Source organism: Amblyomma americanum, chromosome 3 (assembly GCF_052857255.1).
Source record: "Amblyomma americanum isolate KBUSLIRL-KWMA chromosome 3, ASM5285725v1, whole genome shotgun sequence".
NCBI lineage: Eukaryota > Metazoa > Arthropoda > Arachnida > Ixodida > Ixodidae > Amblyomma > Amblyomma americanum.
Window position 1 is genome coordinate 116024050 of NC_135499.1, and position 16054 is coordinate 116040103.

Genomic DNA, 16054 nt, shown 5'->3' on the forward strand with positions numbered 1-16054 from the left:
ACATTCATTGCTGGGAAAATGGGATTTAACATTGGAACATGTTTTCTTCGCGCCACTCAATTCAAACTTATGACGTAAAGACCAAAACGAACTCTGGGATCATGATTTATAAATGAAATGACAGTGCAGCCGGGCCTCAGAGGTCTGCATTGAAGATTGGTCTTGGTGTCATTGCAGTTCTCTTGTGAAAAACGGCCGATGGCGGTGCCACCTGTATTTCATTCTTTAACCATTTATAGCTCATAAAAGCTGTTTTCAGTGAGAGTAGTATTTTATTTCTTTGCAACGCAGTACTAAATTATTGATGCAGGCCAACTTCAGTTTGTCCTCTGTGTCCATTTAAGTTGTTTGGTACAGAGGGACCCGTGTTTGCCTTTCACTTCGTGAGTAGGCTACTTGTCACTGTCATTCTCCTGATGCTCTCAAATTTCTTATTTCACCATATTTCCCGACTTGCAGGCCTGGCAGCTGCGCTTTGGCCACCTGGTGGGCTACGGAGCCAAGTACTACGCTTATCTCATGTCTCGTGCTGTTGCTGCCTGGACGTGGCATGAACTTTTTCGAGAAGACCCCTTCCGAAGGACAGCAGGCGACCGCTACCGGCGCGAACTGCTCTCACACGGTGGTGCGAAGCCTGCACACCAACTAGTCAGTGGTGAGAACACAACCTTAGTTTTTTTCTTTCTCACTCACGCAAGCTCATCTTGCCATTTTGGCCTTTGCTGTGAAGTGCACACCTTGTCACTTTGATTGGCCAGCACAAACACTAAAGTACTGGTACTACCTCATGCACTCTCTGGTGGTAACTGCTTGGGTTAACTTCTGCCACCCCTTGCACCCTCTACCTTCCCTTGGAATCCACTCTGTTAATTCTAAGTGACCATCAATTACCTGCCTGCTACATTAGATGTCTTGCCCATTCCCATTTTTTCCTCTTGATCTCAGCTAAAATATTGCTACATGGCGGCCAGCTGAAGAAAGAGACGCGATGATCGATGGCAGTGAGGTGATTTAATGGCCGCTTGGCCTAGCGCGAGCGCTCCTGCCCGCGCCACTGCACAATTGGTCGTCTTCTTCGTCACACTACCTGGGGCCGCAGAGCGATCGTCCCGATTGGTGACGAAGGGACGCGCGAAGTGGTGGTGGGCTTCAGAGGATGATTGGACAGGAACGAGAAAGGGGTGAGGTGCTGGCCGCCACGATGAAGGAGAATGATTCCGGGTCCGCAAAGTTTCCGGGCCGCAGGTCGCCAGGAGCCGACGGTCGAGGCCCCAGGAGGCGCTGAATGGCCTGGGCAGGGGAACGGTGTCTTCAGATGTAAGCAGCGTCTCGGGTCGGTAGATCAGGTCATTGCGTCAGGTTCAGTTCGTCGTGTTGAGTGGTCTGGGTGGGGGACGGGGCGGGGGGGAACAACGGCGAGGTCGGTTCGGGTCTGAAAGGCTGGGGCACAATCGAGCGACGCAGGCCAAGAACTCATGGCTGACGACCACGGCAGACGCAGTATGCCGAAGCTCCCCGGACCAGGATGCCAATGATAACCCGCAAGCTCCACCAAATGTTACGTAGCAGCCAGCCGAAGAAAGAGACGCGATGATCGATGGCATTGAGGTGATTTAATGGCCGCTGGCCTAGCGCGAGCGCTCCTGCCCGCACCACTGCACAATTGGTAGTCTTCTTAGTCACAATATGTTCGTTGCCCTGCTCGGAGCTCTTCCCATCTTACCCCATATAGCCAATCTTGTTAACTCTGTTGCCTATTAAATCTGTCACCCCATTACGTTACCCCAGTCACTATCCTTTCCATGGCTCATTGCATTGTCCTCAACTTACTTTCAACTCTTTTCAATAGGCTCCGAGTTTTCTGCCCCATAGGTGAGTGCTGGCAATGAAACAGCTGTTATACCATATCCTCTTGAGAGACACAACTACTCATGATCTGAAAGTGCCTGCCGGGGTAAACTGTTCTCTTTCTCCAAGTTATCTCACTCTCATGGTCTAGATCCATGTCATCCACACTGCACTTTATCGCTCCCACTGCAATCCTATCGAACCCAGCCGGCAGAACAGTGGCAGTGCACTGCAGGAGTGCACAAACTATGAAATGTTAGGTCGAGTTTCTTAAGAGGTGGAGACATCAAATTTTTGTTTTGCATGATCTTTCTATCAAACGTTGCTGCACTATGCATGATACATGCTCCGGGACTCATATATGCGCTGTGAATAATTTATTATTGTCTTATTTATACTCAGCAATTTTGGTTTAAGTTTCCGAGCACCGGGCAGTGCTTGACGTCAGAACCATCTCGCATACACATGCTATACATAGCTGTACATATCTGTACATTTTGAAATGCCGGCAGACTTGGCCAGTAGGATTATACAAAGCAAATGAGGGATCGTACCAAGGTCTCAAAACAAGTGACTCGCTTGCGCTGACCTCAGTCGGCAGACCGCGTCTGCCAACACAGAAACTGCGTTGGCTTTGACTTTGTCACACTAATCTTTTTCCGATGTTCGATGAACACCTGTGTTGGCGGCCTTTAGCCGAGAGCGGAATACTAGTCATGCATCAGTCAGCCAAGACCCTTGTCGCATTAAAATGGCACATTGCCTTACTGTTCGTACCAACAAATAGACGTCACTGTTCTTCACTTCACCCCGCCTGCAGCTGTGCCGCAAGACTGCTCCACTCCCACGACTGCTGGTTTTGATATATACTTCTCGCTTTTTGTCTTTATTTCTCATATAGCATTCTGCGAAAAATTGCGGATTTGAGCATTTTTCATGGTATTGTTGGTTGGCAGCCAGGTTCACCTTTTTGATGCTATGGTTGCCATAGAGATCAGGGCAGGCGCTCCAGTATGATGGAAAATTGTCTGTTTTACCTTATAACAAATACAACACGAGGGGGCAGTTCGAGAACTTGAGGCAATTTTAAAAGAAATATTACGATTATAATGTGATCTCAAACTGTTCCGTCCGACCATAGTGCCAAGGGCCGCCCTCAAAAATGCAGACGGCATGCTAGAATAAGGAAGCAGAGGGTGCAGTGAGGTTAAGGTGCAATGCTTCAGATGAGCACACCACAATGGAGTGAAGCCAAGCCTCCAATAGGTTAATGCTCGTAGCTTCCCATGCAGTAGCAACCATCGTCGCTGCCGTGCCACTGCTACTCTTTGTTTTGAGCTTCCCAGTCCTGCTCCCATTAGCCCTTCTTTTGAAGCGTTTAGACAGAAGTCCACTCTCGGAAGACTTCAACAAGCCATTCTCGGAAGCAGTCCAGGCATTGTGGGCGTTTTCCCATTTTGAGCCACGCTGGCCTCGACTAGCAGTTGTGATGCCTTCAAATGTGCTTGCACATATTCATCTCTCTTCACACCACGTCGTCACCCATCACGACCCTCTTTCTTCTCCTCTTCTCCTTTCCCCATTGCAGAGTAGCAGGCCAGATATTCATTTTTCCGGCCGACCTCTTTGCTCTTCCAACCATTAAACTTATCTCTCTCATCTTTTGCACTTGCACACAGTGCACTTCACCCCTACGTCACTGAAAAGCTGGCTTCTCCTAGTGGATTTTAAGTCTGGTGGCGATGGTCACTGAAAAGAAAGAATGCATATTGATACCTCGATTCCAAACATAACACTAGGTGCAATCTGAACGACTATTTAAAATCTTCAGTGGAATTTAGCGAACGCTTGTTCTCCATTCGCGGAATTTAAAATTTTTCGCCGCAGAAAGTTAACTGCCTTAATTATATTACAGATTGCTTTGTCATGTACCTTTTGTGGAAGCTGCTCTATGTGTCTTTCACCTTTAAATTTCAGATTTCCTCTCTAAAGAAGTGACACCAGAAACCTTAGCTGCTGTCCTCATCGCAGACATCGATGCGGGTCTTGTGTGAAGCCATCTTGGAAACCATTTTTGTGCCTGCAGCAGAAGCCACTGTTTGTCCTTTTAAGTCTGACACTATCCGTGCCTCTCTTAGAGCCAAGAACTATTGCTCACATTAGTCACCTGTGATTCGAGTTTGACGTGTACAGTAAAGCATCACTTACATAGGTTACATAGCTGTTATCACTAGGGGACGACGTTGGGAAGGGGCGGGGCCATTGTCAGCCTCCTCAGAGTGCGTCTGTATGTTGTAGTGAAGCGTGTGTTCGTCATTGTTATGGCTGGTGTTGCCACTTGATATTTCATGTTTTTGCTGCGATCAGTGGCAATTTATTATTAAGTACACCCAGCTAAGCATTGTGCGTTGTGCAAGAGCAGTAACGCTGCATCAGCACAATCCAGTTGGGAGAAGTGCAAGTGTTGTGGGCCTTCTGGTCGTTGAAGATCTGTGTATAACCTGGTGAGGTGCCCACCATGTCTTGGAAAGTGAGATTGGCACCCATTTTTAGTTTTACCTTTTAGTTCATGATAAACAAGATGCCCTGCCAGCAACTTCATGCATGTTAAGCAAAGACACGGGGTTAAAGATAAAGCTACCTTTTTCCTTCCTTGTTCCTTGCAGAATTTCACTGTGTTATTTAACCCAGTAGCCTCTCTGTGCTTTTTTAATAAAGTTGCCGCACGTGTCTCTGTAATGTCGTCCCCTCCTTTTTCCTGCACATTAGGTTGTGTGTTTGCATCTGCAGAGCCTCTGGCGAAAGCCAGGTTCAGATTATTTGCTACTCAACGTTCTGTAGCAACTTGTATAATGGTTCCCTCAAACTGAGCTGTTATTTTTCACTATTCTTGCATAATGATTGCCATCACCCGAAAAAATACAAGCACATACTTTACCAACACACACTTCACTATTTCTGAAGAACGGTTGAAATCTGTAATTGCAACTGAGCACATGCCTGTGACCTAACTAACATTTATGTCTTGGTTTCATTTCTTTTCTTCATTTGTTTCTTAGTGTTAGTGGGCAGAGTTCATTGTGCAACTACATACTAAATTACACACAGGCTGGAAGAAACAAAGGAGAAGGCATGGAATTCATCTCGCATTTGAAGGTCTGTGCCTTGTCGTGTTTGTTTTTCTTGCTTCTGTCCTCGTTTGCTTGTGTGGTTGCACTATATTCTAGACAACAACTAGCTTCCCTCTTGTGTGTTAACTGCATGCATTAGCAAAACCGCACAGACGAACATGCATCCTTGTGATGTGTGAAGTTTATTTTCTTTTCGGTTGCAAAGCTTAAGTATCCCAGTCTTAAAAGAAATGCCGAAAAAGTTGAAGGGGCATTCACTTAATAGGACACTAGTTTTAGCATCAGCTTAAGCAGATCATACATAAGAGTCGGGGGGGGGGGGGGGGGGGCATGGTGTTGTGTTATGGATTGAATGGAATCGGTTGTTCACATAACCTTGTTGTGCGTGACATTTTTCAGCAAATGAAGCACAGTCATGAAATCTTGGGAGGGGGGCTGGATTTGTCGCTACTACAACTGATGCTGCAAAACTCTTTTCAATGCACTGGATTCAGCGGGTCGCTCCTTGATCGCCATGCATGCTTTCCCGCATGGCTCAGCCCATGTTGAGAGACAAATAGATGAAACAGTATTTTGCCGCATACGTAATATGTATACCTGTGCGAGTTAATTCATTCCCAAAGGGCAGCATGAAAATGGCATGAAAATGGTAGTTCAGAATTGTGGTGCTCTGTTCCTACTAATCGTTAGCCCAGTTGCACGTGCTATAACACCACTCGCAGCCACGCACAACAGTGATCCGAGTGCCTTGTGTAAGCTGAGTTTGAAGCAGACAGAAAGCGAATGGACAACTTCAAACAATCATTTTCAGTCATTACTTTTACACAATGAGCCAATATACTACACCTTGCATACCTTGAGCATCCTAGATCTATTTGCAGTTATTTAGAGTTCTGATGGATACCTGGAGTTTTCATAATTTGAGCAGGATGAGCTTCAACCTCAGCAGTAACACAGCAGAAAGGGATTCCTTGCGTGCGTGACCTCAACGAGGGCGCCCCCCCAGGCAGCCCCAAACATTAGAATAATGTTATACTGCAGTAATGTTATGTGTTGCATTGGAAAGTTACAGCAAAATTGCATGTTGTATTGAAAATATTATTTTAACAAGTAAACTAAATATTATTTTGGTGCTGACTTTGAAAGGGACACTGAGGAGAAATTGAAGTTTGCTTATATTGATAGAATACCAGCTCCTAAACACAAAAACACCACTCTTTGTGAAAGCAAAGCTCTTGTTAGGTAGAAATGAGCAAGAACTACAATAAAGGTATCGCTGCCACAGGCTAATCTTGCAAGTACAAGCATGATGATGAAATAGGAGAAAAGACACCACAGATTTCTGAGGCTGACAAAGTTCCATGAAGGTTACGTGTTATCGATATTGAAGTACTATATAAGTTTCGTTTTAAAACCACTACTGGTTTCGTTTATGGTTTATGGGGGTTTAACATCCCAAAGCGACTCAGGCTATGAGAGACGCCGTAGTGAAGGGCTCCGGAAATTTGGACCACCTGGGGTTCTTTAACGTGCACTGACACCGCACAGTACACGGGCCTCTAGAATTTCGCCTCCATCGAAATTCGACCGCAGCGGCCGGGATCGAACCCGCGTATTTCGAGCCAGCAGCCGAGCGCCATAACCACTCAGCCACCGCGGCGGCCTTGAAACCACTACTGCACTTTTATCACATGAAGAAGGAGAAAAGACATCCTGAATGTTTAAAGTCAACGAAAACCTGCAGTTGGCGCGCAACAGGCGGCCAGCTGAGTTTCAGTATGTTTTGTTAGGGGTGCTTCACGACTGTGCGTACTGCGTGCCCGCATGGTTTCGTTATGCGCCTCGATTTACAAGGGCGGAGCAGCAGAGGACCTACAAATGCCTCTCGAAGTGCTCCTCAGGCGAAGGTCGTGCGGCGCGCAACTTCGACAAGGAAAAAGAGCTGTGTATAGCCAAATGTTCAACGCGCCTATGTTAGCAAACGCGTCTCTCGGCGTTTCGCATCGTCAACGTACCAAGACGCTGGGCTGCATAACCAGCCCTTTGAGGAATATTTTTACAGAATTTAAATATGCCCGCTCGTACCAGTCGCTACACTTTAGTCGTGTATGTGGCTCGGCGGTGACAGCGATGCTGCCGACTCCTCGGCGCTTTCTTGCCAGACCGGCCGCTTCAGCCCTCAAAAGCATCGCAAGCTGTAGGGGGTTAAGGTCGCGGAATGATATAATAATTGGTTTTTGGGGAAAGGAAATGGCGCAGTATCTGTCTTATATATCGTTGGACACCTGAACCGCGCCGTAAGGGGAAGGGATAAGGGAGGGAGTGAAAGAAGAAAGGAAGAGAGAGGTGCCGTAGTGGAGGGCTCCGGAATAATTTCGACCACCTGGGGATCTTTAACGTGCACTGACATCGCACAGCACACGGGCGCCTTAGCGTTTTTCCTCCATAAAAACGCAGCCGCCGCGGTCGGGTTCGAGCCCGGGAACTCCGGAGCAGTAGTCGAGCGCCCTAACCACTGAGCCACCGCGGCGGGGCTCGCGGAATGCAGGCCGCAGTTCTTGGCGAGAACTTCGTTGTCGGGGTCGGGAACGGGATCCATCGTAACGTTGGTGCAAACGTAAACGAAGCGACGAGGCCTACATCGTCCGACCGGCACTCCATGGGCCGGCAGCACCGGCAGTTTTCATTTTGGCTGCTGCTGGCGGGAGCGCAGCGCTCGCCAGCAGCAGTCAGGGATTCCTAGTTTCCGTTTTCGCCGCTTCACGTCACTCTTGTCCTATTTCGTCATCAGAGAGTCCCGAGTTTGAATCGTAGCAGCGGGAAAAAATTTTTCGACTTCGAATCCAAATCTCTTAGCAATGAATGCACCTTTGGCTACCGGACAAGCGGGAACAAAGCCACAAAATGCCGAACTATCGAATTTTACTAACAAAAAAAATTTATAGCGTTGTCCTCAGTGTCCCTTTAAATGTTGTTGTAATGTTAAAATGCAACAATGTAATATGTTGTATCATAAACATTAGTTTAAGGGGGCTCTGAATAAAGTTGCGGTGTGCCTAGGATGTTAAAGGATGCCGCTTCACAGGTGTCCTCCAGCTAGATCTTTTTCAATGCGTTTTCTGGAAGCTGAGTTATGTGCAGCAAATTCTGAATTTACGCGTCCTCGTGCTTTTCTCTCGTCAATTTTTGCACGCTTATATGTCGACGCTCCCCGGCGCCACCCACTACCCATTCGGTCCCTCCGCTGGCTGCCGTCGCGCGCGAGAGGGGGGGTGGGGGGGGGGGGGGGGGTGGAGCTTCTGGCCGCGGCCATGGGAGCTGCGTGACGTCAGAAACAGACGTCATGGCGAACCAATGACAATGACAGCCCTTCGCTGCTGACGTAACGAGCGCTGCATGACGCGTTGCGCGCGGATTCGGGCGAAAGCTCGGCACTGCAGGTGGCCGCGAGGCGTGGAAGCGCGAATTTAAAAATATATATATTGTAAATGGTCTCGTTTTGAGGTCCTGTACACGGCATGAACACTCGATGGCGTGTATTCTGTGTAATGCAAGCGTATGAGGGCAACCTCGAACACCCATTTCAGGGACCCTTTAACGTTCGAAATAAACTTTGTTCTAATATAGCCATCAAACATGAATCATGACTGTAAAACAACGTTACAAATATATTTAAACCACTATATTGCCCTCCAAACATGAATCATAACAAAAAACGTTACAAACATATTTCAAGCACTGGTTTCCAGAACTTTTCTTTCTTATGCCCCGGCCGCGGCGGTCACGTTTCGATGGAGACGAAGGGCAAAAGGCGCCCGTGCGCTGTGCGATGTCAGTGCACGTTAAAGATCTCCAGATGGTCGAAATTATTCCGGAGCACTCCACTGTGGCACCCCTTTCTCTCTTTCTTCCTTCACTCCCAACTTCCCTTCCATCAAGGCGTGATTGAGGTGTTTACCATGAAGCGAGACAGTTACTGCGTCATTTCCTCTCCTCAAAGCCAGTTTCCCGCCGTTGTACCCTCGATCTTTGACTCTGACTAAGCTATTAACAGCTTTCGCTGTAGGAAGAGGATAGATATTTGTTCTTCAGCCTGCGGAGCTGGTTTTGAGTCCGTGCTAGGTGGCCGGAAGCTCTTGGTCCTCGGTATCCTTGAGAGCTTACTCAATGGCCCGGAGTTGGGTCTCTGGCATGACGCTGAACAGCACTTCCTGCCACCACTCGGAGGTTCGTAGGTGCATTAAGTCGATAGGTGGCGGGTCCTCCAGACAGGTCTAAATTGTGTGATCTAGGGTGGCTCTCGCCTGGCACTGAGAACATTTCGGGGAATATTCGCCAGGGTAGACGAAAGAGAAAATCAGAGGGGAAGTAAATGAGTAAGTTTCTAGGCGGCTCCAGGTGGTTGCCTGGACCTTGGTTAGGAGCTTGTGGGGGGGTGGGGGGGGGGGGGGTCGAGGTGGCAGTGTAGGGCAACGTCATGGAATGAGACTAACCGATCCTTCGCAGACCGCAGTTTAGAGTCGCCAACAGCCCGGCTGACGAATCTTCAGGCATAATTGTAGGCGGCCTTAATTATTGCCTAGGTTGGAGGTGTGGGTCAGGACCCATTTCAGGGTGATGGTGCTGAGAAAACGGAGGGTAGTCGGATCGACTCGGCCTTTCGCAAATTAGTTGCGTTCGGCTGTTTTAGTACGGCACCTCTTTCTTCCTTTCTTCTTTCACTCCGTCCTTTATCCCTCCCCTTACGGCGCGGTTCAGGTGTCCAACGATATATGAGACGGATACTGCGCCATTTCCTTCCCCCAAAACCAATTATTATTATTATTATTATTATTATTATTATTATTATTATTATTATTATTACTCCATTTCTGGTGATGTAGCATATGTTACTACCGCGAACACGACCATACCTGTCCCAGTCGCCGCTACTAGGGTAGGGCGGTGGGCGTGTTCCGCGGCGTCCATGTGTATTTCTGTGGGGTAGGGTCCGTATTTCTTGTGTAATGCCTTGGTCCGTGCCTGGCGTCGCCCTTTGTGATGCACAGGGTACATATTACAGGGTAGGGCAGGGATGGCGACTGTTCAGTGAATGTGAGGGGGGAGCTGCACCGGGTCCGAGTGATGTGACTCGTATCCAATGTTGAGTCTGTGAAGCGCCCCGCCCCGCCGATGGAGCGGCCCGCCCGAGTTCAGGAAAGACTCGTACTAACGGGATAGCGTTAATGGCCCCGTTCACCAGAAAATCCATTGTCGACGTCTATGCTGTGAGGAAAAACCACGAGCACGGATCTAGCACGCGGTCCCCACAGAGCAACCTAGGAGGCAGCTAGGTGGCCCACCTAGGTCACGTGACCTTGCGGCGTCATCACTACCTGCCCACCGAATAGTGAGAATGATTTTTCGCTCGGAAAGAGCAACCTAGGCCGCACAAGGCTCACCACTGGGAACATCTGCCATCGCAAGGCAGTGGCGCATCGCTTAGCCGCTGCACCACTGCGCCAAGAGGGGTATCGGGACTCCCAGGGGTCTAGGAATGTAAAGTAGAAAATGACCTGCATATATCGAAATGGACTCCCTACGCTATCGCGTCGTACCCCCTCCATTTTTTTCTTTAGACATGAGATGTGCCTCGCAGATCTCGCGTGCTGTATTGTGTACCCCTAGGGCCAGAAGTATGGCTGTCGGGGTGTTATGTGGTAGGTGCAGTGCTGCTGCGCTGTGTGCCTGGTAGAGGAGACCATCCACTTTATTGCGTTCGGCTGCCTTGAGGTAGAGGTGGGGCAGTGTGTAGGCGATTTGGCTTAGGGTGAGTGCCTGCACAAGACGGCGGAGGTCGATCTTCAGTCATGCCTTGCCGGCGAGTGGCGATGCGTTGCATCAGCCTGATGGTTTGTGATATGTGGGCAACTAGTCAGTCGGGCCAAGGCCTCAGAGTTCTGGCGATTGCTCTCAATGCGCATCTACAGTACTCGGATAGCCGACCTCCGTAGTTTTGGTGGAGTGAACATTATAGCATTGCCCCTGAGACGTGGGGCTCTATTACATCTACTGCGGCGCTGTAGGGTTTCTTCTACCTCTGCATCACTGCCAGTGGATACCCACAGGTTGATGCCATCCGCGTAGAGCGAATGATGAAGGTTGGAGATGGGTTGAAGTTTCTGCGGTAGTAATGAGGGTGAGGTTGCAAAGGAGAGGGGAGGGTACTGTGACATGGGGTGTTCCTCGGCTGCCGATAGGAATGGGGTCAGATTTGATATTGCCGAGCCTCAGTTCCGCGGTGCGCTCGAAGAGAAACGCTCTTATGTAACAGGTTCGTTCATCCAGGTTGAGAAAGGAAAGGCTTGTGAGAATCGCCTCATCAAACGTTAAACGCGTTCGTGAGGTCGAGTCCTAACATAGCTTTCATCCCGGCTTTGTATGCCGGGTTGAGGATATCCTGAGAAATTTGAAGCATTATGTCCTGGGCGTACGTTTGTTGTTGGAAGCCAATCATGGTGGGGGGAATGAGATCGTTGTCCTCCGCGTAATGTCGGGTAAACGTGCTTCATCAGCTTCCCAACACGCGAGGTGAGGGCAATCGGACGGAGGTTCTCATTGTCCCAGCACTTGCCTGGTTTGGGAATGAACGTGACTCTGGCGTGTTTACATCCCTAGGGGAGCCCTCCCTCCGCCCAGCAATCGTTCATGAGCTGTGTGAGGGAGGAAACAGAGGCCGAGTCTAGGTTTCGAAGTACCTTGTTCGGGATGCTATCAAAACCCAGAGCCGAAATGGGGCGAAAGTGGCCGAGCCCACAGCGGACCTTTGCCTCAGTGATGTCATGCGTCAGGCCTCGTTAGGGAGGCCTTCGTATGTGGGGAGGGGATCACTATGAGATGTGTTGGGGTAGCGGGCGCGGACCTTTGCCTCAGTGATGTCATGCGTCAGGCCTCGTTAGGGAGGCCTTCGTATGTGGGGAGGGGATCACTATGAGATGTGTTGGGGTAGCGGGCGCGGAGATCTGCAAGCAGGTCCGTGTTCGTAACAGGTTATACTCGTGAACTGAGGTGGGCATCCTCACGAGGGCGAACCCTCATGAGGGCGTCCTCACCCTCACGTCATCAGGATTTCACTCGGCGAGGTGGGGAGGATAGGCAAGAAAATTCGCGAGGACGAGGGTGAGGGAGGAAGGACATGATGAGGTGAGGGCGAGGAAGGGCAAGATGCATGGTCTGAGGGCGAGGGTGGTGGCCCGAGCCGTATTCCGGGCTAACTTTTTTTGTCTGTGCAGCGCGTTATGTTAAAGCGCTAGTTTTTGGGCAAAGGCTCCCCGAGAATACGTAGTTTCTGCAATCTGGAAGTACACGAGGCGAGCACAAAAGGCGCGGAGCAGCACGCCTTCTCTGTCACCGCGATGTACTACACCGCTGACAATGTTATGTGCCGAAAAAAGCGCTCTTCTAACTCAACAAGCCTATTTTTAAAAATTGTGTAGCCTTAAGAGAAACACCCTGTATAGTGCGCTAACAAGGGGGCACTGGCTGGGCCGGATGGGTGGCCGCCGGTCCAACGGGAACCGTGGTATACCGCAGTCAACATTTTCATTATCAGCCCCGAGTCTGTCAAAGGGTCAGAGTGAAGAGTAAAACATGTAGAAATTATACCTATTAAGGCTGCTGAATTCCCAAGTTCTAAGTCTTGTTTCTTGGAACGAAGCCAATTTCAGCTCAATGAGGTTTCAAAGAACTGGCTGCAGCGCGAAAATGCTTCTACGAAATTCCACTGCCAAATCAAAGCCTGTTGGAGGCGTTGGTGTGGATTTTTTTCGATCTCACTGTGAGTAGCTTAGTACATTCGTATCTTCTTTCTATTTCTATTTTCGCTGGAATTGCGGTATACGAAAGTAGTGCCGCAATGTGGTTGGCAAACGAACGACTGTAGTCTTAGCATGGAAATAAAGGAGCAGCTTAACCACCTTTTTCTGAATCTTCACTCGCTCCGCCTTGAATTGTACGATGTGCTAAAAAAGAAGTTGTACTGCTCTCCAAATAACAGGAACACCTCTTGGTCTATTTGTTCCTGGTGAAACGTGTGACCGCGGAATGGCGCGCCTGATTTTATGAACCAGATTTCCTGCAGGCATGGTAGGAACTTACACTCAGCGTTTGGATTATGCGTAGACGTGCCAGCAAAAAAAAAAAAATCACGGATGGCTTAGCTTGGGGTTAACCACGAATTATTGTGCGCTAGTACCATTATCCCTGGTTTTACATCGTTTATCTTGACTTTCTGTGCTTTTGCTTGACCTGAAGTGGCTTACTTTGGTTTATATATCATATGATGTGGATGTAAGCTTGCGTGATATTGCATCATTTTAGATTCGTACTGTGGTAGAATTGGTCATTCTCTGCATTCACAGATCCCTGGAAGTGCTGATTCCGCTCCTGGTGCAGAGGTGCTGCGGTTAAGCTACGCGCCACTGCCTTGCGATGGCAGGTGCTGCCATCTGTGGGGCTTATGAGACCCACGTTTTTCCTGAGGAATCTCTCGCGGCTATTCATTAAGGGAACTGCCTCGGTTGGAAGTTTCCTCGCTATCCGGTGGGCCGCTTGGGATGACGTCACAATATCACGTGACCAAGGTGGCCCAAGTGCTAGAAGCAGGCTTCGGACAGTAATAATAATAATAATTAATCATTGGTTTTGGGGGAAAGGAAATGGCGCAGTATCTGTCTCATATATCTTTGGACACCTGAACCGCGCCGTAAGGGAAGGGATAAAGGAGGGAGTGAAAGAAGAAAGGAAGAATAGGTGCCGTAGTGGAGGGCTCCGGAATAATTTCGAGCACCTGGGGATCTTTAACGTGCACTGACATCTCACAGCACACGGGCGCCTTACCGTTTTTCCCCCATAAAGACGCAGCCGCCGCGGTCGGGTTCGAACCCGGGAACTCCGGATCAGTAGTCGAGCGCCCTAACCACTGAGCCACCGCGGCGGGGCCTTCGGACAGACAGACAAGCGTTAGGGCACTAAAATGGCAACCACAGGATTTTTTAGGCTCACCTCGTAAATGTCTCGGTCTTGTCTCTAGTATCAGCTCAAACAATTCACACACAGGCACAATATAAGGATCTAGCCACTCGTCTAGTACTACCCTGAGGGCTTGTCATATATGTTTTGTTACTCAGTAATATCGCCAGAAGTTGTCGACTACAAAAATAACTAGAGTTTTAAAACAACTGTTAATGAGGGAGGGCCGACGATGTAAGGGTGAGGGCAAGGGAGGGCCAGCAAATTTTTCGAAGTGAGGGAGGGCTGGATAACTTTTCAAAATGAGGGTGAGGGTGAAGAAGGGCCATGGATTCAAAAGTGAGGGTGAGGGAGGAAAAAGAAAAATGTTAGCTTTTGCCCACCTCTGCTCGTGATAGACGCGTGCGAGATACTCCCACTGGCCCGTTTGGTCCGCTCTGGATCACTTAGGTGTCGAAGGAGGTGCTACGTGCGTTTTAACTGAGCTGAGTTGGCCGCGCATGCTGCCGCAGATGTACCCCGCCTTCTGGCGGGTAAGATTTAGGGTGTGATCCTCTATCTGCCGCTCCAGCTATCCTACGACGCAGTGTGCGGTTCAAGCGTTGGTTTTTCCACCGCTTCGTTAGACTGTCGTGGGACTTCTTCAAGGTGCCTAAACCGATATGGCTAAATGTGTGTAAGCGCGGCGAACTGCAGTTAACTCTAACCGCGGTTAACCGCCTTAACTGCAGTTAAGCTTAACCATGGTTAGGGCTGCCTGTGCAAAGAGGGTATTACCTGGCGGGTTGTGTGTTTATGTCGTGTAAGTGTGTTCGGTCAAGACGACGTAGGGATCATTACCGAGGGATTACCCGGTGTTGTTCCACTTAACCCTTACGTTTCAGGTGAGGGTAAGGTCGGGGAGGCGTCTATGCTTACGCGGTTTTCTATGCGTTTGGGTGGCATGGATTGTTTTGTAGTGGGAGTCCAAGCCCTTGAACAGCAGACCAGAGTTTATTGCTCTTGGAAGTGGGTATGCGGTAGCCCCAGGCAGGGTGGTGGGCTTTGATGTCTACCATGACTATCGGGCTAGCCAGAGGCTAGCTGCATCACTTGTTGGAGATGGGTTGGGATGGATTGGAAGACATTTATTGCTCCAGAGGGAGGTGATTCTCAAAGTGTTCATGGTTGGCAGCTCTGGTTAGGGTGCGTTCCTAACCCTTATCCTTTGTGAGCTGTAGAGGTTGAGTACAAACAGTTCTCCCATAGTCCTAGGAGGGGAGTAGTTCGAGCAGCTCATAGTCAGCCTTATGCAGTCTACCATGTGGTGGATTGCCGTGATGTTTTGGAATAATAGAGTGACGTTGGCTGGGAGCGGTGCACTCTTAGAAAAAAGGTAGTAAAAAGGTAGTAACGACTGCGGTTACTACTTTTTTTCAACAGTTACTACCTTTGTACTACTTTCTTACGACATCGTTACTACCTCCATGAAAGGATAGGTAGTGAAAAGGTAGTAATGACTGAATTGCTACCTTTTTTGACGGTTACTACATTTGTATTACCGCATTACCACCTCAACGAAAGTGGAGGTAGTAAATACGGCTGCTACTTGTATGACACCACCGGGAACGGAAGTCGATGATATGCATACAATTGGAGGTATATATGTCGACAGTTCGAATCCCTGTCAAGAGCTTGCCTCCAACCTGACCAAGAGACGTATGCTATATGCAACGAGAAATCGTATGACACCACCAGCGGCTTATGACGAACGGTTGCGTCAAAATGTTACGAAAGTCGGGAAGAGGAGGAGGAGACAACACTTATTGCTGCAGTGTACTTAATTGGGAATGGGAGGTTGGAATTGTTGTTGCCCTGGGTGGCAGTCCCTATTCCGGGACGCCATTGGCCGCCGCTGCTGCCCATGCTCTCTGGACCAGGGCCCGCTGGGCCTCCAGGTCCGAGCTGGACAGGGTCGCCTCCCAGCCCTCCCTAGTTGGCTGACTTATAACGGCTATATATGTATTGTACTGGCAGGTCCACACCGTGTGGTATAGGTCAGCATGCTGCCCGCAGAATTTGCGCCT

General features: G+C 49.2%; 1 protein-coding gene across 1 annotated transcript in view; it reads left to right on the forward strand.

The window, feature by feature from the left end:
• Positions 1 to 4580, forward strand: part of LOC144124829 (mitochondrial intermediate peptidase) — a 42254-nt gene extending 37674 nt beyond the window's left edge. The window contains exons 14-15 of the mRNA XM_077657729.1: positions 460 to 655; positions 3826 to 4580. Coding sequence (XP_077513855.1) covers positions 460 to 655; positions 3826 to 3902 — 273 coding nt within the window. The 3' untranslated portion in view covers positions 3903 to 4580. The remainder of the gene's footprint in view (positions 1 to 459; positions 656 to 3825) is intronic.
• The last annotated feature ends 11474 nt before the right edge of the window (positions 4581 to 16054 follow it).